The sequence below is a fragment of the Gobio gobio genome (genome assembly GCF_949357685.1).
Source record: "Gobio gobio genome assembly, chromosome: 17".
Classification (NCBI taxonomy): Eukaryota; Metazoa; Chordata; class Actinopteri; order Cypriniformes; family Gobionidae; genus Gobio; species Gobio gobio.
Window position 1 is genome coordinate 47,381,275 of NC_137110.1, and position 27,423 is coordinate 47,408,697.

Sequence of the window (27,423 nt, forward strand, 5' to 3'; positions counted from 1 at the left end):
TTTGTTTGAAGAACCAAATTATCCAGAGATCAGTGATCACGATTAAAAGATCTGGGATCTGTCAAATCATCTCAGATGTATTAAGCGAGGTACGAAAAACGGACCCCAGCTGTTGAAATGTAATCTCTAGCAGTAGAAGAATCTGAGGAGCTTCCATTCCCTTTTGTAAACGTTTCTGCACTTGTGTGTGACCACAGCTTCCTGCTAACCCGCTTTGGTAGCCTTGTGGACAATGCCCTGGTGTACATTTCAGGTTTTGTGTTTTTCTGTGATGTGTGCCATGGTGACCCTACAAAGGATGACTGATTATAGATGATTGATGGTTAATATACAGCCTTTTGTTATTGTTGTTATTATTATTATACCAATACTATTATTGTACCTACCAGTCACTATTTAATTTACTATTTTTATTATTGTCTATATTATTCTGCAATTGATATTACATTGTATTTGCTATTATTATTATCGTTATTATATTATACCACTTGCAATTATCAATCTATTATAGTTATGCTGGTAAATTATTGTACTTTTCACTAGTCACTATTTAACTATGTTTTATTATTGTCTCTATTCTGTAATTGATATTTCATATTCTATTGCTATTATTATAGTATTATACAAACTATGCTATTATCATTATATTATTGCATATTATATTATTTTGATATTATATAATTATACTATTCATTATTTTATTTGCTGTATACTGTATTGTTTATTTCATTGACTATTTTTTTATTGACTATACACTATTTACTATTACATCACTTTATCATGTATTTACTATTTGCATTGCAGTGTAGTTGTACCATATCATATGTATAAAGGATCCATGAGTTATCTTTGTTATTGTATATTTAGAGTATCTATCTGTAAATATCTATCATTTTAGTGCTATAAAAAAACAGAAAGCAGCCTGCCAGTGTGATTTGTATAGTTTCATTTTCTCAATGACGGTCAATTCTAAGCACAAGAAAAGCAAAAATCGGTTAAATACAGAAAATGCCTTTTCCACTATAAGAAAAATGTATTTCATTTAATGTGAAAATTAAATTATATCTCAGTATGGGCGTCTTCATAATTCTTATTCAAGTATAAAAAGCCAAACGCATTACAAGCCTTTGACAATTCCTTATTAAAATATATATTTTATAAGTCTTACTATCAAGATTTTAAGTAACTATAGAATAGAACTTTTAGTATACCACGTACATCATAAACCACTGAAATCGGTTGATAAATGTAAACGTTGTTTTTGTTTTTATCCAGAAAAGCCGCAGCTCACCCGTTTACTTGCATTTGTTTACAGTGCAGTCTTGCCCTCAGCAATATGGCGGACGCGTTGACGTATTGCAGCAACGTTCTAAAGCGGCCAATAGGGCGTCTATGTATTTATTATGTCTATGATCTGAACATTTCTGAAACATTTCTCAAGCACTTCCTGAGTTCCCAGAGCCTATGAATGTCGTGGTGCACTAGAGCCGCCTGCCGGTCAACAGCGGTTTTACACATATATTTTGAATTATTATAATTTATTTAATAATTTATTTAATTTGATTATTATACAAGCTATTATCTCTCTCTATGGCTCTGCTCTGGATGTCGTTCTAAAGTTTAACTGACGTTAATGTCCCTTCTAGCGAATCATTTCTACTATTCAGAGTCACATGACCTCTGACGTGTGCTGTGACCAAGGCGGAAAAGAATGCGGCAGTGCAGCGGCGAGATCGAGGAGAAACTCACATGAGAGTTATTATTCATCAAAGTTTAATGAAATTATCAGATGATCAGGTTTAATCTCTATCAAGATGCCGCTGTTAACTCAGAATAAGCAAATAGAGCGCGTGAATTCAACCGCAGAACTCTTCAGCAAATACCCGCATCTGAAGGTACGAAACCATACACAAAAATAGTCTGATATCCACGTTAATATTTGAGGTAATATAATATAATAATTTTTATATTTAAAAACTTGTGATTTACAAGATACACAGGTAGAAATCCTTTAAAAAAAACTAAAATTTTTGTGTTTATATATATATTGCAAACTCATTAATAGGCTACATGTATAATTTTATAAATGTATTTTTCACACTGCAGTACTATCCTCCTGAGACCCAGGAAAACTTTAGGTTACTTACGTAACCCCGGTTCTCTTTCAAACATTCGCTCAGTATCTCACTATGGGAACGCCTCTGGGCGTGACAGATCTGGAAGCATCAATTACACCACGTCTGTCAGTTGACAGACCAATCACGACAGTGATGTGGGAGTCCCTCCTCCCTATATATACCGTTGTCATTGGTCCCTACTTCATTCTTAGCATATCTCTTCTCCGTGCACTGCAAGGAGGGAAGTGCGGTGAGATACTTCACTCATGTTATCAGAGAACCGGGGTTACGTAAGTAACCTAAAGTTCTCTTTCAAACATTCGACAGATCCCACGGCGGAATTAGTGGCTTTGAAACCTTGTGCAAACGCCGCGCGCCCCTCATAAACCTGCACACATGCGGGTGTTGACCTATAGTATTTCTGTCAATCCCCACATGACATGCAGAAATTGCAGCAAGATAAACCTTAACGGTTGAAAATGCTCTGTTCTTATCCAAAAGTTCCTGCAGAAAACATAATATGTCCGCGATAGAACAGAGAAAAGGGACGATGTGTCTGCTAGTGCACCATTGTTCAAACACTCTCCACTTCTTATCATAAACAGCGCGTTGAAGCTGCACGTGCATTCTGAATAGTCTCAATCACCCTCGCAGGCAAACCCGTAACACTTAAGTTTAACCTCTCACGGGCCAGGCCCAGAGTGCCACTTTGTTCGGGGCTGGGTGAAAAATCTCTCCGCGCGCTTGAGAGAGGAGGTCTCTGCGCAACGGGAGCTGCCACAGAAGTTGAATTATCTCCGTCAGCCACAACTTCCCTGGCCAATTCAGGGCGATTAGTATTACTGAGTGACCGCATTCCCTTACTCTTTGTAATGTTGGTATGATCAGACTCAGAGGAGGAAACGTGTAAAGTAGCGCGTTCGGCCACACGTGTGCCAGAGCATCCACACCCATATGTGCACCTTCTCTCGCCAGAGAGAAGAATAGAGGGCAATGAGCGTTTTCGTGCGAGGCGAAGAGATCTACGGCAGCTCGGCTGAACCTCTCCCACAACTGGTTCACTACCTGAGGGCGGAGAGTCCATTCTCCATACAGCGGATTTCCTCTGGACAGGAGATCCGCTCCCACATTCATTATTCCCGGAACATGTGTTGCCCGTAGTGAATGAAAATGCTTCACGCCCCACACGATCAGTTTCTGTGCCAGACTGTGAAGCTGAGGGGAGCGTGTGCCTCCCTGGCGATTTATGTATGCCACCGCCGCTGTGTTTTCTGATCTGATCAAAACATGGTGGTTCTTTAGAAACTGCACGAAATGTTTCAATGCTAGAAACACAGTTAACAGTTCCAAGAAGTTTATGTGTGCGTTCTGTAGCGAGACGGGCCGTTTCACTTTCGCTATTCTGCCCTCGCACACAGCACCCCAACCTGTTAGAGACGCATCCATTGTGACCACCTTTCTCAGAGAAACTGTCCCTGACTCCAGAAAAGCACGACCCCTCGAGTGACGGAGCGCACGCATGCAAAGTGATGTTACTATCACCTTGCGGTTTAGGTGGCGTTCTGGACACAAACGTTGCGCCGCTGTCCAGTGCTGGAAATCCCTCATTCGCAACAGTCCCAGCGGAATGATTGAAACTGTCGAGGCCATCAGACCCAGAAGACGTAAACACAGTCCGAATTGAACCCTGTTTCCTTTCTGAAAAAGGGACAAACGAGACGGCGCGCAGAGCAGCATATCGTCCAAATATGCTGACACTCTTAGACCCATCATTCTCAGCGGTGTGAGCGCTGCTTCCACACATTTTGTAAAAATTCTCGGTGCGAGACACAGACCAAATGGTACTGTCAAAAACTCGTACGCTGTGTCCCGATAGGCAAACCTGAGGAATTTTCTGTGTGCCGGAAAGATGCTTATGTGAAAATATGCGTCCTTCAAATCGACTGATGTCAGCCATCCTTTGGGACGAATAATTTTCGATAACACCTTTAAGGTCAACATTTTGAAATTGTATTTCCTGAGGTGTTTGTTGAGGTTCCGTAAATCCAGAATGGGACGGAGACACCCTACCTTTTTGGGAATGACGAAGTACCGTGAGTAAAAGCCCTGTTGGCTGTCCTCTGGCGGCACAACTCGAATAGCTCTTTTGTTCAATAAAGAGGTTATTTCCTCCTCTAAAATCTGAGCTGACTCCCCTTGTGCTGTTGACATTAACACACTGGAGTGGAGGACGAGAGCGGGAGACCGAGCCCGCTCTCGTTCACTAGTGACGCTAGTGGGGACTGCAGCTCTGATCTGAACAATTTTGTTTTTGTGTGTGTTTTTCTTTTCAAACGTCGCTGTCCCCTCTGCCCACTGCCTGGATGCACAGGGAATGTGTTTATTATTTTCACACCAAACATGTTTTTGTGAGAACAGCCCTCTGCCCTCTGTTGAAACCCCGTGGGTGGAGGGAGGGGAAATTCTGTGTGGGGCACTGGGGGAACTGGTGCCAACTTCACAACCGAACTGGTCATTATGTAACTTTTTTCTTTGAACAATTCCAAAGCCAACGTCTTCTCTTGACGGGAGGGGGAGAAATTGACCGGTCTCTTTGAGGAAGGACAACAACAGATACTCCGCGAGTGCTGTTGTTCGTCCTTTTGTTTTGAATGTGGTGACGTGTTAGGTTGCTCGACGTTTCTTCCCTCCCTGAGGGTTTGCTGGCCTGTGTCTAGCTGCAGCTGTCGCAAAGGAAGGTGTTCCCCTAGGCTGAGCCGGTTTAGATTGTGGCTCAGCCTGCTGAGGCTGAGATGGTCTAGGGCCTCTGAAGGCTGACTGACCACTCCGGTGGGGAGCTTCTAGGGATGTGACGGTGAGGAAATTTTCCCACCGGTTAATTGATGTGTGACAACACCGGTAATACCGGTATCACCGGCGGAGGCTTTTAAATTGGATAGTGGATAGTGACCAAGATGGCGGCGCGAGTAGATCGCGAGGCTCAGCGTCTCTCCAGATTCTGCAATTTTGCGGTATTTTTCCTGTTCTTCTCGGGTCTGTTCGCACAGAACAGTTGTGCCTTTACATCGTACACCCGCGCTGAGCTTTTGGATATTGGTTTGCGAATTTCCGACAGTTTTATGGACAATCTACAACTCCTTCCTGAGATCGCTAAGACACCGGTGACTCTGCACTCTACCCGGCCGGGCGGAAGTGCACGCAGACGGCGGCGTGATCGTAAACAAAGGCGAGGGAGACGTGGAGGAACGCGTGCTAAGCTAACGCTTACTCCTCATCGGCTCTCTTTACCCAGCATTTTCCTTGCCAATGTACGGTCGCTAGTGAACAAAATGGAGGAGATTCGACTCAGCATCACACACAGTAAGAAACTTTTGAACTGTAACGTCCTAATATTCACGGAAACCTGGTTAAACAGCGGAATACCGGACACCGCTATCGAGCTAGCGGGATGCCACACACTCCGGGCGGATAGAACATTAGATGGCTCTGGGAAGAGCAGAGGGGGTGGATTGTGCATTTATATTAACAAAGCTTGGTGCACAAACTCTGCTATTGTTGGGAGTCATTGTTCAGCTAACCTGGAGTTTCTCATGGTTAAATGTAGACCGTTTTATCTACCGCGGGAGTTCACCTCCACTATTATCACAGCAGCCTATATTCCACCCGATGCTGATGCCAAGCTTGCTATGAAAGAACTTCACGCAGCCATCAGTAAACAACAGACTGATCACCCGGAAGCTGCGTTTATTGTTGCAGGTGACTTTAATCACTCAAACTTAAAGTCAGTGCTACCCAAGTTTCACCAGCATGTTTCCTGCCACACCAGAGGAAACAAAACCTTAGACCATGTTTACACAAACATGGCCGGAGCTTACGTTGCGACACCCCTCCCCCACCTGGGACAGTCAGATCACCTCTCTTTGTTTCTCAGACCCAAATATTCACCCCTCATCAACCGCGTGAAGCCATCAATGAAAACCATCAAGGTGTGGCCTGCGGGGGCAGACTCCACACTCCAGGAAAGGTTTCTAAACACAGACTGGAGTATGTTTGCTTCTCAAGCCACCAGTGGCGCTCACACGGACATTGACTCCTACACCTCCTCAGTATTGGATCATATCAATACCACCATCGACAGTGTTACAACCCAGAAACAGATCACCACATACCCAAATCAGAAGCCTTGGATGAACAGGGAAGTACGACTCCTGCTGAAGTCACGCAATACTGCCTTCAGATCAGGAGATGCACAAGCCTACAGCGCATCCAGGGCAAACCTGAAGAGGGGCATCAAAAAGGCCAAGCACTGCTACAAGCTTAAGATTGAGGGTCACTTTTCCAACTCTGACCCTCGACGCATGTGGCAGGGCATCCAGGCCATCAGTGACTACAAACCCCCCCACTCCACCCCCGCAGCCACTGATGTCAACTTCCTGAATGAGCTAAATTACTTTTATGCTCGTTTTGAAAGAGACAACAGAGAAACTGCCACCAAGCTCAAACCCTCAGCTGACCACCCACCAATCACACTCTCCACCACAGATGTCTGCAAGGCACTGAGCCGGATCAGCGCGCACAAGGCTGCTGGACCAGACAACATCCCTGGACGTGTGCTCAGGGCATGTGCGGAGCAGCTCGCTGGGGTTTTTACAGACATTTTCAACCTGTCTCTCGCCCAAGCAGCTGTACCATCATGCTTTAAACGCACTTCCATTGTGCCAGTGCCGAAACACTCCAGCCCGAGGTGCCCTAATGACTACCGCCCTGTAGCACTCACACCCATCATTATGAAGTGCTTTGAGCGGCTGGTCCTGGAACACCTAAAAGACTCTATACCATCCACATTGGACTCACACCAGTTTGCCTACCGCAGCAATAGGAGCACAGAGGATGCAGTTTCCATGGCACTGCACTCTGTGCTCACCCATCTGGACAGTAAAAACACTTATGCACGCATGCTGTTTGTTGACTTCAGCTCAGCATTCAACACTGTCATCCCATCCAAGTTAATTGCCAAACTTGGAGACCTGGGCATCAACACTTCAATGTGTAACTGGATTTTGGACTTCCTAACTGACAGACCCCAGAATGTTCGATCAGGATCCACCTGCTCCACATCCATCACTCTTAACACTGGTGTACCACAGGGCTGTGTGCTAAGTCCGTTTCTCTACTCCCTCTTCACCTCCGACTGCAAGCCTGTGTATGGAACTAATTCCATCGTCAAGTTTGCGGACGACACTACGGTGATTGGTCTCATCAGCAACAACGATGAGACTGCCTACAGGGAAGAGATCCAGCACCTGGCCACATGGTGCGCTGATAATAACCTGCTCCTCAACACCACCAAAACGAAGGAGCTCATTGTGGACTTCAGGAAGGAGTCAAGAGGCACACACGACACCATCCACATCAATGGAATGGCTGTTGAGCGTGTCTCCAGTTTCAAGTTCCTGGGGACCCACATCTCGGCGGACATGTCGTGGACGACCAACACCTCCAGCCTGGTCAAGAAGGCTCACCAGCGCCTCTTCTTCCTGAGGACACTGAGGAAGAATCAGCTCTCCTCGGCTATCCTGGTGAACTTCTACCGCTGCGCAATAGAAAGCATCCTGACCAACTGTGTGGCAGTGTGGTATGGGAGCTGCTCTGTTGCGGAGCGCAAGGCACTGCAGCGGGTGGTGAAAACTGCCCAGCGCATCACAGGGACTCCACTGCCTGCCATCGAACACATCCAGAGGAAACGCTGCCTGCATCGAGCTCGCAGCATCCTCAAGGACTCCTCTCACCCAGCCCACAGACTGTTTTCTCTCCTGCCCTCCGGCAGGCGTTTCAGGATCCACCGGACCAGGACCAGCAGACTTAAGAACAGTTTTTTCCCCAGAGCTGTCTCTTTATTGAACTCAAACCCCCGTTGATCCACTTCCCTCATAAACTGATAACTCTCCTACCTCACATCCACCTTCACTTTGTTATTTGCACTACTGACTGTTTATTACAGTAACAACTGTTTACTTATGCATTCTGCACCACCATACCGTAACTGGATTATGCTCATCTGCACTGCCGACTGTATTTACAGTAACAATGTTTACATTTGCATTTTGCACCGTACTTCTAACTGGAATATGCAACCACTTTCCACTGCACTTTTACACTTTCTTTCGGATAGCTCTGTCCATAATTTATTGTACTAACTTAATCCACTGCTATATTCCTCATATTAGCCTAACATATTATTGTATACCTCTAACTGTAAAATTCTGTTCAAGTAATAACCGTCTGTATATTTATTCATAGTACATAGTCACCTGTAAATTCTGTTTATAGTAATAGCCATCTGTATATTTATTCATAGTACATATTCACCTGTAAATTCTGTTTATAGTAATAGCCATCTGTATATTTATTCACTGTATATATTCATCTGTAAATTCAGTTCTACTTATAGTAATAACCATCTCTCTACTTATACATATTTATATATATTCAGAACATTTTTATGTCCTGCACTTACGCAACCATTGTATATATCCTGCACTTGCTGCTATTGCACTTCTGGTTAGACCTAAACTGCATTTCGTTGCCTTGTACTTGTACTTGTGTAATGACAATAAAGTTGAATCTAATCTAATCTAATCTAAATCACTAATTCTATCTAACCGAAAGTAACATGCACACGACCGCTCTGAACTGAAAACGCGCCAGTGCGCGCACACCGTGAATGACAGCTCGTCTGTAAATGCGTGCTCTGTGAGGCCATGGGCGCGTCTCAATCAGTTCCCTAGTTCAGAATCAGTAGTCAGGGCACTGATCAAGCATTGATCAGTCTATGATTGAGATGCACGCCATGAATGCACACTGTTAGTTCGCCCGTAAAGCCTCGTTTATACTCGACGCGCCTGCACGAGCGCGAGGGTGCGCGCGGCAAAAATAAATGCGCGCAGTCAGCGTAGCGCGGAGGCTCGCACTGCGGAGCCAGGCGAAAGTAAACAATGCGCGCTCTGTGCGGCCGTGCTGCCCGTGCACATTTTACTTTCGGTTTTTAATTAGCGCCAATTCGGCTGCGGGTTGCTTGAATTGTGGGCTCATTAGCCTATTATTTTTAATGAAAAACACAACAACAAAACAAATGACAAACTCCCTTAAATAGGCGCTTTTACGTTTCGCTTTGAAACCAAATCTTCCGTGATCATCTCAGTCAGCTCCTCACTCTTAAATCTGATGAATGACTCCTGCCGCCTCCGAGACTCACGGTCGGATCTTGCTTTATTAACCAGATACGTTCAGTTTTTATTTGTATTGTCTGTTCTCTAACTGAACTAAATTATTTTATTACTATAAAAAAAAAATCAAAAAGACGGTGGGCGGTGCCACGGTGGGCAAGTGATGTAACCGGTGTTGAGTCTGGACACCGGTAACACCGGCAACACCGACTATCGTAGCAAGCCTAGGAGCTTCAAACCCGGATCGTGGTGGCTGAGAAGTACGAGCAGTGGGTCTGCGAGGAAGGCAAGTTTGGAACGCCTCACCTTCCTGTTTCCTCAGATCACATCTTTGTCGCATAGCAGTGACCGATGCCCCGAAAAGGGCTTTGGGCTCAACTGGAGCGTCCAAGAAGTCCACCTTCTCTCTGTCTGACAGCCCTGACAGCCCCAGCCAGAGAGCCCGCTCACCCACCACGGCCAAGCCCATGCTGCGACCACAGCTCTGGACTGCGCCCCTGGAGGTTCTCAGGTTGAGATCTGCAATAACGCAGATTTCTTCCCACAGGGCTGGGTTTGGTGTCCCAGCATCCATCTGCCTTCCCATCTCCTCCATACGCTCTGCTTGATAAGCAGTGAGGAAAGAGGTGGCATTAAGAGCCCTCACTGCCAGTGCAGAAGAACGATAAATCTTCTGAAAGACTGAGGCTGTTAAGCGTTCATTGCATCCTGGCAGTGAAGCTGAAGCAGAGGAAAAGGCTGCTCTGCGGTTAGGGTTGAGATGATGTGCCACCGACAGCTCGACCTGAGGGGGATTTGACATCCCTAACTCCTCCATTTTATCAACATCCAGCCTGGAAAATCCTTTTACAGGAACCCTGTGTGAAAAGGTTTTATCCCAGAAACGTTTCATTTCTGAAACGCACGCTGGGACCGCTGGAATGAGCTGTTTAACAGGTTGGGCACGTGACGGTAGTCTCTTGCCGTCATAGAGATCTCTCTCCGTCCCCTGGCCTGTCTGTTGCGACGGCCAGTCTATGGAGAGTTTTGCCGCCGCCCTCCGGCACATTTCGAGAAGGTCGAGCTCCTTCGCTTAACGCACTGCCTGGCCGGGAGGGATTTGGCGGGAGGATTGCGTCGTCGTCGTCATCCTCCTCCCCGTCCTCCTCCAACAGACGAGCGATAGCTTCGTCGTCCCCATCGTCTTCCTCCCTTACATTCATAAAGGATATAATCCATAATTTTGCTCCAGCTGCACGACGCAGGGGGCTGATTAGTTAACGTTACCTCCGCGGGCGGCGGAGAAAAGCAGGGGTCTCCTTTATTGGCGGCTGCGACCCGCGCTCTTCTCTCTAGCACCCTTGACAGGTGTTTCACCCCCAGGCATACGATGCATAAAGGATGAGGATCCTTGCCTGAGATCATTGACCCGCACGGGCGTGAGGCCTCCGATTTCGGCCCGCTGCTTGTAGAACTAGCAGTTGCAATACTGAATTAATAATATACCACAACGAATATCTAAGATAATTCGCCGTAACGCGTTAATTTTCTTAGTGTATCCGAAGCAATAATCTCCACTACAGTGAAAAAGACCCGCTAGCAAAACAGCTGCGTTCGGTGACGTACCTTGACGGCTAGTCTTCTGAACAGTTAAGCAACTATTTTAATGACAGGTCCTGCTGAAGGATAGCTTCCAATTTGATCTTCACGGGGAAGAGATCGAGAATGAAGTAGGGACCAATGACAACGGTATATATAGGGAGGAGGGACTCCCACATCACTGTCGTGATTGGTCTGTCAACTGACAGACGTGGTGTAATTGGTGCTTCCAGATCTGTCACGCCCAGAGGCGTTCCCATAGTGAGATACTGAGCGAATGTTTGAAAGAGAACAAAGTCTTTTGAATTGAGATTTTTTTTTTCATGTTCATAATAAGTAACAAATGGAATTTTATTCTGAAAAATTATATTTTATTAATATGTTATGCTATGTCATCGTAAGTGGACACCGGGACTCAGTTGTGTTAAAAAAATAAAATAAAATGATTTATAAACAAAAACAATAGGATTTTTTTTTTTTCATTCACCAATCAATTTTCATTTTTCAGGATTTTTTTAAACCAAACTTTATTTAAAGATGATTCTCAAATGAAAGATATAACGGAATTAATTGATTGCATTTTACTTTATGCAATATGTGAGTAAAATGGCCATACATGGGTTTTCCCATTCAATGCTAAGTTTAAATACACTGTATCTAATCTGCATATTAATGTGTTCTTGGAGCAACATGTAATGAAATAATAAGTGTATTAATGGGAGTAATAGTTGACATATTTTCATAATAATACCTAATATTTTATAGAAACATTGATATGTAATTCCTTTCCCTATTCACTTGTTGTGTCTCCCAGAATGCCTGATAAACTTCTTTTAATGTGCACTATGTAACATTATTTCAGTAAAATATCCAAAAACCACTAGGCCAGTGTTATATATTTTGCTAAGTTGAGTACTTACAATATACCAAATGTTCCCAACTATTTGTAAATCGTGAGAAAATTGCTATTTTACTCAAGGAACCGGGACGTGTGAGGGAGTCGCCTGTCAAATGCGTCATATCTGTGTTCCCCTCGGTTTCGGGTTTTATTTTGCAGAAACGCTTTACTCTCACTGCAGTGTGAACAAGTGTCATAGCAGCCGCTGAGCGAACGCACAGAGTAACGTCATAACATCATTAACACACTCAGATGTGTCTAATATGATAAACAGAGCTGCGTAACCTCATACTCATGGCCGGAAAAGCAGAAATGGCGATTGTGACATAATAAAAGTCCCGCCGGCGACTATGCCATAATAAAGGTCCTGCTGCTCGCGAGGCTTGTGTTGCGCTCTTCTTATTATCAATTTCTCCTGCTTCTGCTTCATACTACAGTAACATTAAGAAATCCCATCCATGAACATGATTTCTGCCCGAGTCCTATCCCGATTCTTTTCCACCGGCTGTGAGGTGAAGACCACATGTCCCAAGATTCTGCGCTCAAACGTGGCGTCATCAAACTACGCCTTTGTTTTGAACAGGCGATCTCTAGTGGACGGAAAAGTTACATAGTGCAGCTTTAAGTCCTGGTGTCCTCTGAGGAAATGTATGAAATCAATAAAACAGAAAGTCATATTTTGATTAGAATCCCCATAACCTTTTCCTGAGATGTGGATTTATAACAAACATTTTTAAAATGAGTCAGATTTAAATTATAATTACAAAATATTACTAGATATATATTTCCATAAGAGTGCTAAATTTGATCATTCAGTAATTTTTAAAGACCAAGGAGAAGTTGTTGTCCTGGTGAAACCTCAAAACAAATGGTATCCCTGAGAAGCCCTGATTATGCTCTTTATAGGACATCAGGACATAAAACTGTGACATGTATGGTGTCAGAGAAATTCACTCAAATATAAAGTCCTCGTACGAAGACAGTGGCACCAGGAGGCTATTGAAGTGAATTGCAAAAATGTATAATACAAAATTCTATAAACTTAAATTCCTACATGCATCTTGATGTTAAAAACATTCATGTCCGTCATATTTTTTCTCTATTCAAATATTGCACATATATCAGTCATTTGACAGGATGTCTGTGTGTTTTGACACGTTGGTGTGTCTCTGTTAGGAAACTGCGAAGCAGTTTGTGTCCAGAAGTCCCGAGCCTGTGGACCCTGGACAGCTCCTGTTCATCCAGCAGAGAGAGTTTGCGTCCACCACACCAGCGGACAGTGAGTGTGTGCCGATGATTCGATGAGCTGCTGCCGTGTGCCAATCAAACGGACACTGATGTTTCTCTTTCCTCAGATTCGGTCTCCATCCTGGGCTCCGATGATGCCACAACATGCCACTTCGTCGTGCTCCGACACACAGGTGACAGCAAACCTTCATCAAATCAATATCTGATGGCATTCTACTTAGGGGTGGGAATCTTAAGGCACTTAACGATTCGATCCGATTCCGATTCTGGGAGTAACGATCCGATTCCCAAAACGATTCTTAACACACATTTTTGGTAATTAATTATCCTGCTGTGCAGATACATGAACTTTACATTTTAACCAAAATTGGAGCTAATATGTGTTTTGTTTTTAGTTAGAATATCTGTTTGACAGTATTGCCATATTAAAAATGATTATGAAGATTTCTTTCAATACTTTTATTTTATTAACAAAGTTATATTCAAGATTAACAAGCTCTCATAGTAAGCCATACAATTGCAAAGAACAATCATTAAGAATAAACAGTTTTCAATTTACAACTAAGTGGGACTATTTTTCAGTTTCTTTAGAACATTTTAACAAAAAATGTTTTTAAAGCAAAAAAAAAGTTTACATTTGTTAGAGCCACAAAAAAAAAAAACCTTTAAAACATAGGCTAATGCAGAAGAAAAACAACTTTAGCGCTCGCTGAGAAGCCAAATTCAGTGTGTGCGCACTACATCTCACATGAGAAAACCTGCCGAGCTGCAACAGTCATGTTAGAGACATTTAACAAATCACTCACCAAAACGAAGTCTTTGTTCAGAATTTTCCATTCGTTTGAAACATTGTGCAGTAGTTCAGCAATATTCGATAAGTCATTCCAAAAATTATGCGACAGATGTTGGTAGGTTTATGTCCCGGCCACCGCATCGGAGACATAGGAGTGTTATTAAGCATTAATGGCAAGGAAAGCGCCGTATAGCCCACTTGAGCACCACTTCGTTATTTTGGCTCAGAATTTCGTTTGTTGGAAATATGATCTTAATTTAGAAATGCTTTTGAAATTCAAAACGTTGCATTTAATAAGCAAAATACATTTTTGAAATGGTGCTGTAAGGTGTTTGTGCAAAACTGTGGAAAAACTTCATAAAACGTGCGGGTGTTGAACCCTCTCACCGGGAAGAGTGTCCCCACGGGTGCGACGCCCCTGAGCAGGTCGTAGATTGTCCATTTTATCTTAAAGGGTTAGTTCACCCAAAAATGAAATTTCTTCCATTAATGACTCACCCCAATGTTGTTCCACACCCGTAAGACCTCCGTTCATCCTCGGAACACAGACAATACATTTTGGTCCAAAAACAACAAAAACTAAGACTTTATTAAGCATATTCGATTTTTATCTGCTATCGCACCAGATAACACGTCACAGCGTCTTACGTCAGCAGCGTCACTGTGGCGTCGTGAACGCGGATTCAAACAAAACCGGAAGAGAAGACAATGCCTAATAAAGTCTTAGTATTTTTACATTTAGTACCAAAATGTATTGTCGACGCTTCAAAAGAGTCTAACTAACCAAATGATGTCACATATGGATTACTTTGATGATGTTTTCATTACCTTTCTTGACGTGGACAGCAAAGTGTGCACAGACTTACATTCAAAGGACTGAAAGCCCTCGGACTAAATCTAAAATATCTTAAACTGTGTTCCGAGGATGAACGGAGGTCTTACGGGTGTGGAACAACATTGGGGTGAGTCATTAATGGAAGAAATTTCATTTTTGGGTGAACTAACCCTTTAAACAAAGCCAATTCACCAGCATACCAACATTCGCCTATCAACGGGTTTTTCTGTTTGGCCGTTGACCGCGCACACACACAGTGGTGAAGTGGCCGTTTGAATTGAACACAGAATCGATTCTGAATTTTTGAGAATCGATTCTGAATCGTTATATAACGAATCGCGATGCATCGATGCATCAACCTTTTCTCCCACCCCTAATTCTACTGTACTTTTGGGTGTCTGATCCTGTTTATTCTGTTCTGAAGGCAGTGGAGCGACTTGCCTTGCACACTGTGATGGTTCCAGCACATGTACTGAAGTTCCTCTTATAGTCGATGCTGTCACCTCTAAAAGCAACCCTGCTAAAGACGGCAGGTGCTGTAGATCTTCATGCATCACTGAACTCATATAAAGGACTTCAGGAGTGTCTGCATGATATAATGTGTGTGTGTGTGTGTCTCCAGACTGGAGCTGCATCTTGTCGGGGGATTCGATGACGACAGAAAGACCTCTCACTCACTCAGCCTTAGTATTCTGGGTACGTTGTGTACAAATGTGCGATGAAGACGAAACGCTCACTGTGAGATCAGAATTTGAGACTTTTTCTTTACAGATGCCTTTCAAAAACAGAAGGAAGACATTCACCTGGAGACGTGCTGCATCACAGGTCAGAGGAGCGTTTGTGCTGACGTGCCAAATTCTGTTGTTTCTCTTAGTCAATTCACCTAAAGGGATAGTTCACCCAAAAATGAAAATTATCCCATAATTTACTCACCCTCAAGCCATCCCAGGTGTAAATGACATTCTTCTTTCAAACAATCTTAAGCCGCGTTTCCACCGCGGGAACTTTCCCCAGGAACTAGGGACTTTGGGGTGGTACTCGGTGTGTTTCTACCGCAGGGTCTAAATGAAGTTCCGGGGAAATATTTCCCCCTCCAAACGGCCCTGCTCCCGGGGTAGTACTTTTTCAAAGTTCAGGAACTTTCGGGGGTGGGACTTGGGCACTGAACATGCTGATTGGTTGAGCTCACGCAGCATTTTATTTCAACCGGCATTTTTAGTTGTCTTTTTTCAAAAAGTCTTTTGCGAGGTTTGTTCTGCGTTCAGTAAATATCCGCCTTGCTCTTTCTGTCCGATGGCGCGCGTTCGTCTCAGCAATCGCACGGTCAATGTCGGTAATAGCTGATAATAACATACGTTGTCTTATTTTAAATCTTTACGAGCTTTCAGAATCCGCTTTAGTATCAGTGCTCGTCTCTTTTCCGCCGTTTTGTTAATGACCTCTTTATTAAAACAATACATAACTACCAAAAGCAGCGCTGCTTGCATCTCCTCCATACTTATTATTGTTGCAGACAGTATCGCGCAAAAATGATTCCTGTCCGTCTGTGACTGGGAGGAGCAGCCGCGCGCTGTCCTACATCACCGACTAATTTGCCTAATCGTCCCGGTACTGTAGACCGCAGTGGAAACGCAGACAGTAGCAGATCTGGGGGGAAAAAGTTCCTGGTACAAATTGTTCCGGGTAATTTCGGTGGAAACGCGTCTAAAACGGCCCTGCTCGCGAGGTAGTACTTCTTCAAAGTTCAGGAACTTTCGGGGGTGGGACTTGGACTCTGAACATGCTGATTGGTTGAGTTCATGCAGCATTTTATTTCAACCTAAAAGTCTGTTGCGGTGCATGCAGAAAGAGTTGTTTGCCATTTGAATCAACAATGGAGTTTAAAAAATACTACTGATGGACCGTCGCTCACAGTCCTACGTCAACAGACTAATCTCCACAGTACTTAAAGGGATAGTTCACCCAAAAATGAAAATTAGCCCATGATTTACTCACCCTCAAGTCATCCGATGTGTATATGACATTCTTCTTATACACTTCTTATAGAGTTATATTAAAAATGTTCTGGCTAATTCAAGCATTATAATAGCAGTAATAGTTGCTCTGTTTTTGAAGTCCATAAAAAAATGCATCTGTCCATCAAATAACGTGCTCCACACGGCTCCGGGGTGTTAATAAAGGCCTTCTGAAGCGAACTGATGTGTTTGTGTAAGAAAAATATCCATATTTAAAAATGTATTTCATTTTTTTCTATGGCTCTGCATCAGCCGTCCCCGCGCCATCACTTCCGGCGAATAAGGTCAAAATACATGCAAAATACCTGCGCGATCATAGATATATACATAGATTCCTCATGAGTGCCTGCGCGGATCAGTCGAATGAGTGAATATATATATGTAGATGCCAATCTTTGATTGCGCCAGAATTTTGACCTTATTCGCCGGAAGTTATGGCGCTAGGAATACTAGATGACATTCGTCTGATAAGAGGTAAAAAAATAACATAAACACTGTGGGGTTTCTCGCAGAAACCGATCGTTTTGTGTCTTAAGACATCAATGTGACGCCACTAGCGCATGGTTTAATAAGGATTCGTATGTCTATGTGTTTTTACTCTCATTGCTCTCATACTCTAAAATATCCCCATTGACATGCATTATACGACTATCACACTGCCACGGTTGGAGTTAAAAATCTTCATTTGTGTTCTACTGAAGAAACAAAGACACCTACATCTTGGATACCCTGGGGGTAAGCAGATAAACATAAAAATTTAGTTTTTGGGTTAACTATCCCTTTAAGACCGCTATGGAAACGCAGACAGCAGCAGGTCTGAGGTAAAAGGAGTTCCTGGGACAAATTGTTCCGGATAATTCGGTGGAAACGGGGCTTTAGTTATATTTAAAAATGTCCTGGCTCTTCCAAGCTTTATAATGGCAGTGAATGGTACCTGAGATTTTGAAGCCAGAAAAGTGCATCAATCCATCATAAAAGTGATCCATACGACTCCAGGGGGTTAATGAAGATGAAGTGAAACCATGTGTTTGTGTTAGAAAAATATCCATATTTATAACTTTATAAACTATAATCACTGGCCTCCGGTAACGGCCGTACGTGAGTCTAGTTCTGGCGGAAGAGTGACCTCTGACCTGACACATGATGTAGGAGTAGCGTAAGCTCAGGTGAGAATCAAGAATCAAGCCTCTCGTGGTTCAAAGGTCAAACTCAAGCTTCTCCCACATTTCTCTTTAAAAATTCTTGTTTTAGACTCTAAAGCCATGTTTCCACCGAAATTACCCGGAACAATTTGTCCCAGGAACTCTTTTTTTTTTTCCCTCAGACCTGCTGCTGTCTGCGTTTCCATTGCGGTCTAAAGTACCGTGAAGATCAGTCCGGTGACGTAGGACTGCGCGCAACTTTCCAGAGGCCACTGGATTTATTTGTCCTCCGCAAATAAGCTTAATAAAGCCTGAACCTCGTCGTCGGTCAATCGGCGCATTTTTTAAACTCCGTTGTTGATTTGAATAGCAAACAACTCTTACTGCACGCACGGCTACAGACTTTAAGGTTGGAATAAAATGCTGCATGAGCTCAACCAATCAGCATATTCAGTGCTCAAGTCCCACCCCCGAAAGTTCCTGAACTTTGAAAATGTACAACCTCGCGAGCAGGGCCGTTTTGAGGGGGAAATCTTTACCCGGAACTTTATTTAGACCCTGGTTCCTGCGGTCGAAACACACAGAGTACCACCCCAAAGTCCCTAGTTCCTGGGGAAAGTTTTTGCGGCTTCCGCATTCGTCAATGCGTCATACGTCGGGTCAGAGGTCACTCTTCCGCCGGAACTAAACTTGCGTACAACCGTTACCGAAAGCCAGTGAATATAGTTTATAAAGTTATTTTAATATGGATATTTTTCTTACAAAAACGCAGAACTTCAGAAGGCCTTTATTAACCCTCTGGAGCTGGGCGGATTACGCCAAATATACTATATACAATATGAATTAATCCCTTTTCTTTGCATGACACATTGACATTAAAGGACAGAATGGCTCTTTCGGGATTATTGGCATAAACGTCACACAGCAAAACACACCCCGAGTCCTTCATGTGTAAATCAGTCTTTCATAGACAACTCAGGAAGTCATTGAAGGTAGAAGTTTGGTTACCCTCAAACATTGGCAATACGGTTTTAAAACAATTAATACATGCAAATTCTTACCTATAGCCCCTTTAAAGGGATAGTTCACCCGTATAATGCAAACCTGTGTCATTTTATTATTTCTGTTGACCAAAAATTAAAAAAAGTAATATGATGAAGTCTCATAGTGACCACATCCAAAAGACCCCCCAAAAAAATCACTGGAAAAGTAGCCGCTACAATTAATGTACTTTATTCAAAAATCATCTGAGGTCACATGATGCTTTATGAGACGAACAGACAGTAAATGAAAACATTATTCATGGAAAATTGCATCTCCGTTGATTGATTTGCGTTGAATAACGGCTTAAATGTACATTTACACATTGTGTTTTTTCAGTTCTTTGGGTCTGTTCATCACACAGAGCTGTTGTATAACTCTGAATGCAGTGCATGATAACATAACTGCAATGTATAACATAACTTATGTTTCTTCAGACATGAATGATGTCATCACAGAGGGGATTCACCGGCCCGTGGTGTATGGGATGGGTAATATCACCTTCTCTTCATGATGTGATCTGCTATCTGAGTTGTGAATTTTTATTATGAACTGAATGTAATGAAAGAGAAATACAGGGTGCCGCACACATTTTGCAATGTCCTCACCGGAAAAATGTTGTGATTGCAATTTAAAATAGATTTTTTTTAAGGTTGTTTAGCCAAAATTTGTATGATGACATTATTTGGGCAATAAAATAATAATACAATTAATATTATTGATGATTATTATTATTACTAAATAAATTATGATATATTTCTCTATAAAATAAAAAAGTATTTACGTTAAAAAATATAAATTTATTATTTATTTCATTGAGTATTTAGGTATTTAAACAATAATATTATAATAATAGTAATCACATCCAAAACAAACATTTGTGTTAACATTGTGTGTGTACTGTGTATAATTATTATGTTTATATAAATACACACATGCATGTATATATTTAAGAAAAATGTGTTATACTTTATATATATATATAATATATATATATATATATATTAGGGCTGGGCGATATATCGCATGACATTGTTAGGCGCATCTCGTCAGTAAAGCCGGTTCCTTGATTAGTAGTAAATCGCCATCACCTGCTTTCAGATAGAGCGGCATTTACTACACAGAGCCGTAGTTCACTGACAAGCTGAGCCATATCGCATTATCACAGGCGATACGTCCATGATAATTAATGCGATATGGCTCAGCTTGTCAGTGAACTACGGCTCTGTGTAGTAAATGCCGCTCTATCTGAAAGCAGGTGATGGCGATTTACTACTAATCAAGGAACCGGCTTTACTGACGAGATGCGCCTAACAATGTCATGCGATATATCGCCCAGCCCTAATATATATAATATAAATATATAGTATATGCATGCAAATATTTCTTAAAAATATACGTGTGTGTATTCAAATATACATAATTATACACACAGTACGCACATATATTATGTAAACACAAACTTTTATTTTGGATGTGATTAATTGCGATTAATCGTTTGACAGCCCTAAATAATAATAATAATAATAATAATAACAACATTATTTTACAGTAAAACTGTAAAATTCAAATACTAATATTTATGGCTGTTTGAATTTCTTAATTTTCAAAAGTTAAACTATCAAGCTTTTATTTTGGAGGAAAACCGCAGGGAGGCTTCTCTTGTGTTGTGTAAACAGACCAGTTTATAAGTGTTTCTCATTACAAGCCATATCAGTTTGATTAATCATGCAGCCTAACATGTCTCTGTCTGAATGCAGGTGTGAATGTGAAAACGGGTCACATGTTTCCAGCCTTGTTTACGTGTCGAGGCCCGGCGGAGGAGCTGCGATCCGCGCGCACCATCTCTGGTGGACAGGTAGACAGCGCCCGTTACAAATATTTAACTGCATGACTATGATACAATTGACCAATCCGAAGCTGAGAAGCCAGACTGATGGACTGTTACTATATATGATTGACAGATGGTTGAAGTGTATGATTCCAGCAGAGAGCTCGTGAGGATCGGCCCGTGCAGCTGGACGCCAAACAGTGACATGGCCTTCTGGCTGTCTCAGGATGATGAAGCCGTCCTACAGGTCTGAAAGCCCTTCAAAGTTAGCATATGTGCTTATGTTGAGTATCATATTTGATAGATCAGGCTTTTATGGCTCATATAGGGAGAATATGGCGGACAAAACAGCTTATTTTTATGGCAGCGGCTATTAAAATAAGCCGTTAGAAGTGTTAATAGCAACTAGATTCTATTTACACTCAGTGAAAATAACATATTTTCTTAGCGATTGATGATATTTACACTAAGTGCAAATAGCTGTTGATGCTATTTACTAAGTGAAATAGCATACTAAATGAAAATAGTGATATATTCTATTTACATCATGTAAAAGGAGCAGTTCTTTGCAAAATAAATAGTAATTACATGTAATTTATACTTTATTTAGATACATACTATTTGCACCTCAGTATTGTTGTACATTAACAGGATGCAATAATAACAGAGTCTAAATGATTTAGGGCTGTCCTCGATTAAAATATTTAATTGTGATTAATCGCATGATTGTCATGAGTTAACTCTAGCTAAGTTCTAAATGTACCTTAAATGAATATTTTTCAAGTTTTTAATACTCTAATCAACATGGGTATGGACAAATATGCATGCTTTATGCAAATGTATGTTTATTATTAGTGAAACCATACTCAACAGAGTAGTGCTGGGCGGTATACCGGTTCATAGTGAATACCGGTATTTTTTTTTGTTATGATATGAATTTTGATGATACCGGTATGTCGCTTAAACAGCGTTCGGAACGCGGCGCAGCGCGTCATTGTTTGAGAGGGGACGCATTTCACTGTTGCACTGTTAGAGTGAGAGCAGTCAGAGCACAGCTGAGATCGCTTTACATGGCTGAATACGAGATCGCCTCCTATACCCCGCCTCCTATACTCCTATAGGCTTTCCTGTAGCTCAAACAGTAGAGCATGGCGCTAGCAACGCCAAGGTCATGGGTTCGATTCCCAGGGAAAGCAAGAACTGACAAAATGTAAAATGTGTACCTTGAATGCAATGTAAGTCGCTTTGGATAAAAGCGTCTGCCAAATGCATAAATGTAAATGTAAATGTAAATACCCTCATTCACTATTCCCTACGTTATCACTTTATTTGAAGGAGTGAATGAAAACGAGTGCTTGAAGTCAGACAACCGTTGTGTGTACATCGGCTGTTCACTCGTTATTGTGGTGCGATGTGGGATAGAATGAGTGAACTCAATAACGTCCACTATGGTTTCGGACACCACTACAAAGCGCTGTCCCCTCTAAATAATGCCGTATTTGAGGTTATAAGGGGCGATTTCGAATTCAGCCCTTGATTACAGCGGAGAATTCAAACTACACGCGGCGCGCGCGAGAGAGCGGTTTCTGCGCAGAGCGCAGCGATGAGATTAACAACGTTCTCCACATGGATCATATAGCACATATATAGACATATAGCGAGGGCGTTTAAGTTTTTTATGGACATATTTCATATACTATAGTGCTCTAAACGTGAACCCAAAGCGTGTATGCGCACATATTTCATCATGCCTTCTTCAAATGAAATGTACACTGATACAACCATACGTCTGATCACGACCGCAATGACACGATGGATTATTCTGCTATACAAATGACAATGAATGATGTAAGTTAATAAATAAACAGACAATTCAAAGAAGAATGGGCAAAAAAGTAACTGCTTTATTCTTTCTATGTTAAACTGATGTGTCATTTGTTCAGAGAGTGCTCTTAAATGTATTGCAAATATAACTATTCTCTCATTCCTGCGTAATAATCAAGAAACTTTGCTGCCGTACCATGAGTGCAGCGGTGCAATGATATTAGACAGCGCAGCTGAAAATAGGCTAACTTCCGTCAACATAACCAACGTGACAACCTGCTTGCACAGAGTGTGCTGGGGACTATTTTCATGCGCTGTGTAATATCATTGCGCCGCTGCACCCATGGTACGGCTCAAAGTTCCTTGATCATTACGCAGGAAAGAGAGTATAGCTCCTAGACATATTGGACTAGAAAATCTCAACTTTTAATTTTCAGTCGGCCTTAGTACACAATGTAACTATACACATCACAACATGTAAATAGGAAAATGTTGGCGTTATTTTGTCACATATTGAGCAGTAGGCTAGCTGGAGCCATTTACCTCCAGTCTTTGTGCTAAGCTAGGCTAGTGATGTCTGCGTCAGACAGAGTTATGGCACGCACGGAGATGAGAATGGTATGTATGGACTTATCTAACTCTGGGGGATACGGTGAATAAGATAAAGTCCCAAAAAGTCGGCGTGTTCCTTTAATGGGACAATAAAAGCCCTCCCTACACCAACCCCTAACCAATGAATGCTTTTATTATTATTAAACATTTCACTAGGCATTTCGTCTTTATTTTCACTTTTAGAACATTTTCTTAATTTTTATTGAAAGTGATGGGAAAAGGGAGAAGAGCGAGCTCGGCAAAAGGCGGATTTGAACCCGGTTCGATCGTGTCAAAACCAAGATCCTTAAGCCTTACGTTTTACTGACTGCGCCAATGAAGACATTGAAATACACACGTTTTTTTTTTTAAATCTTGTTTGTCCCAACCAGGCATTGTTAGGCGGAGCTAGTGGGAACAACACTTGCCAACAAGGCACGCTATTTGCAGTTGTTGTGAACAGACACTTCATATTTTTATTCAGAGATAATACATTTGGTGCAGATGCTGATATTTATATGACCAGAAAGCAAGATGAAATTCTGATGCTTGTAGTGTAAATCAGTGAGATATTTATACAGTATAGCGAAACTGATTCCTCATCTGGTTTGTCCGTCAGTTTTTGTCCACGTCTCCGCATGCAGAACCTCCTCACTTCGTCCAGCACATCAAATCCACCATCCAGTTCCTGCTGGATCATCCGACCGCAGACGAGCTGTTTCCGGACGGACAGCCGCAGCTCTACCGCCGCTCCGAGGAGGGCCACTGGAAGAGAGTCTGAACCGCTGACCTCTGACCCACTGAAACCCAGCTAAAGGCCTTCTGACGTCTGACTTCTCCTTCACACTGATCTGAAACCTGCTGTTTTAAGATTACGCTTGTGACGGTTTAAAAAGACGACTTCTACTTGGAGAGTGAAATATCTGAAGATGGTTTTATTAATGCATGTCATTGATAAACATACTACACCTGCCGGCCCTTACATAGAAACAAGAGCCAATTATCTATTTTATTTCTATTTTATTTCTAATATGTTACGTGTGTACATGTGTCATATGACGTGTCCTTTATTTTAAACTAATATGTCTTGTTTTCATCCTAACATCCTGCTTTACCTCATTTGCTCTTTATCAATTAATTTGGGAAACTGTAAGTACAGTTTGTTTGTGTCCTTTGAGGAGAAATAAAATAAATAAAATATTGTCACCCGAGGAAACATGTTCTCTTGTATATTGAGACCTTTATATAATAATAACAATGGAGATGTTAAATATATTAATCTTTAGGAAGAAACAGAATTATGAGGGAATCTGTTTATGTGCAATACAAAAAATACTAAAGTACAACATTTCAGCAACTTTGTCAATATAAACAATGAAACGAAAACTGAAAAAAGATCAAATCAATTCATTGTTTTGGGCAAATAAATAATTAATGTATTATAAGGTGCTACATATGAATATAACATTTATAATGGTAACACTTTAGGGTACAATTCTCACTATTAACTTGTTTATTAGCGTGCATATGACTATGATTTTGGCTGTTTATTAGTAATTATAAAGCACATATTAATGTCTTATTGTGCATAACCATATTCTACATCCCTTAATCACCCAATACCTAAACATAACCTTACTATTAATAAGCCATAATTAGGAGTTTGAGGCAAAATTCAAAAGTCATAGTTAATAGTGAGAATTGGACCCAAAACTAAAGTGTGACCATTGTAATTATGTATGTCAGCAAAAATGTAGTTAATATCTTCCTTTATTTCAAATATATTTGAGAATGTTCTTGTTGAACTACACAAAATAAAACAAAACTGATTAATAATAAAAGTTTTAAGCTTTGTTTAGTAACAAATCACACAACAATTAAGTACAAAATAACTAATAATAACAGCAAGAAAATCTGTGGAAAAAAAATCTATACAAAAAGTAATAATTATACAAAGAAAATAAATAAGATAAGCCACTAAATAACAAGGATGAATAACTATATACACGGGTATTAAAAGCAAATCCATATCTCTAATTACGAAATAAATACAAAGGTCCTTAAAAAGGATAAAATCGTTATATAACAAAGGTTTCCAGTCGCTTAATGACATCATTCTCCAGGAAATGACATCATTTTGGAGGGAAATCACCAGCACACACATCAGTATTAAGTATGTATTAGAAATATGTCCCGTCTCTTTTCGGCTGCGAGATGTTTCGATCTTTACTTATGCATCTATTGGGACATACATGGAAAATGTGAAACATATCAGTACAATTCAAGAAGTGTCCTACAAAATATAGGATTCATCCGGTTAAGCAGGTTGTGGAAATATTTAAGCAGAATATTTCAAAACCTGTGAATTTTGTTGACTGGAAAAAAAAAAATTTAGCATCTGTTTTATCGTTGTATTTAAGATTATATTGTAAGTACAGATACTTGTCAGCGACAGGATCTTTATTAACATAAACATTCAGGAAACAGGGAAGGGAAGTCTTTAGTGCATAGAACGATCTCAGAACTTAGATGAGTGATAAACAGTCGTTCCTTATGCAGGTGCTGACTGGTGCAAGCGGGCTGGTTGAAGACTGAAAACGATTACAGAGCGGAACGTAACCGGTGAGTATACTCAGGTAAGGAGGCAGGTAAATTGCTCGGCTTGAACAACAAGACCAGAGAGTGGTGAACTGTAAGGTGATTGCTTATAAAGGGAGACTGTGATGAGTGGGTGCAGGAGTGACTGATCTGAACTCCGGTGAGTGTGAACGAGTGGATGGAGTGGAGAGGTCTGGTGCTGAAGGTGTAGCTGACTCTGTGACAATATTAAAGGGGTGATGAATTGAGAAATCAACTTTCCCTTGAGCCTTTGATATATAAAAGTTAATCGTGATATAAGAATATCCTGTATGTTTCGGAGCTGAAAACGTCCTTGTTAGTCAAAGAAAAGCTTTTATTGACACCAGGCCCAGAAAACGCTCGATCTCAGAATATGTCGACCACTGACGTCATAGGATGCAGAAGCACCGCCTCAAACCCGGCCACCGACTCGTGGAGCTAAACGGGTCGCGCTACCGAGCAATAAACATGCCGGTTCCAGCTCATGTGCGTAAGATGTTACGCGTTTGTTCGCTTCATTTCACCGTGGAATCGATTGTAAACGACACAGGTCGAGACTGGATTTGCAGACATATTGAGATTAAAACACAATGCTTGTTTTTTATATGTGTTAGTATTGCATTGTTACAGATCGTTTGATATCTATTGATTACATACCTTAGCACTCTGTCACAGGCTGGAGAAGGTGTTATTGGTTCATTCGTGATCAGACTCTGACTTGTAACGTTATTGGCCAGGGCTTGCAAAGCCAACATCCCAGGCCTATGTGTTTTTCAGACGGGCTACAAAATGTATCACCGTTCGCGGTTATATTTACTGATCCGGCCAGCCAAGTAATAAAAAAATGACATTCCAATCAATCGCGAGTGGATGAGAGATGAATCTTTGTGTTTGTTTGATAAAGATATTTGCGAGTCCTGTGAGCGTTTCCCCACACGCTTTCAAAACAAACCCCACATGTACTGAGAGGAGCTGAAGCTCATGAAATATGCAAATCTTATCCAATCCTAGCCGTGGGCGTTTACTTCCAAGTCTTCAGTGCGGCACGCCCATCAAAACCGACCGTTTCTTCAGAGAGCCTCAAAACCAAGGCAGAAAATAGCCTATTACTTATTCATTATAATGTTTCTGAATGTAAAAACCACGCAATAAGTTGACCTCAGACAACAGTATAAAACATTTTAAAAAGCCAGTTCATGACCCTAACAGAAAACTGGGGTGTATGGCAGAAATGTGTGTATTTGATGTGCTGTTTTCCACTGTTTGGAAAGTAAAGGACAATACATTGTGTAATTATTTATTTTAAGGGGGAAACATACATGAAAAGAAGTGGAGTCTTTGCACAGACAGCAACATAGTGGCTGCGTCCGAAAACCTAGACAGTGACTCGTTGCCTCGCTGCCTTATCAGACGATGGCTTGTAAGGCAGCGTTTGTGCAAGAAGGCACCTCACGAAACTGATTTCAGACAGACTTATTAGGCAGTGTAACAGTTTAATGATCTACAGCAAAATAGAGAGAGCTTTGGTGAGAACTAATCAAATATGTAATTAGTCATTTCTCGCTAGAAATTACATCAGAAGTGGAAAATGTTGGTAAAAAACTTACTTTTACACAAACTGACCAGAAATAGCAAATTTCGGACGCCATCTTTTTTCCCCAGCTC

The 27,423-nt window shown here is 41.6% G+C and overlaps 1 protein-coding gene across 1 annotated transcript; it reads left to right on the plus strand.

Annotated features, from left to right (window-relative positions):
• The first annotated feature begins 1,665 nt into the window (after positions 1-1,665).
• On the plus strand, positions 1,666-25,059 carry ntan1 (N-terminal asparagine amidase). Its single transcript, XM_079840917.1, has 10 exons — positions 1,666-1,895; positions 12,996-13,098; positions 13,175-13,240; positions 15,120-15,228; positions 15,318-15,391; positions 15,467-15,520; positions 19,331-19,384; positions 20,654-20,751; positions 20,858-20,971; positions 23,759-25,059. Exons 1-10 carry the CDS (start codon positions 1,815-1,817, stop codon positions 23,918-23,920), a joined length of 915 nt encoding a protein of 304 aa, XP_079697043.1. The 5' UTR covers positions 1,666-1,814; the 3' UTR covers positions 23,921-25,059.
• The last annotated feature ends 2,364 nt before the right edge of the window (positions 25,060-27,423 follow it).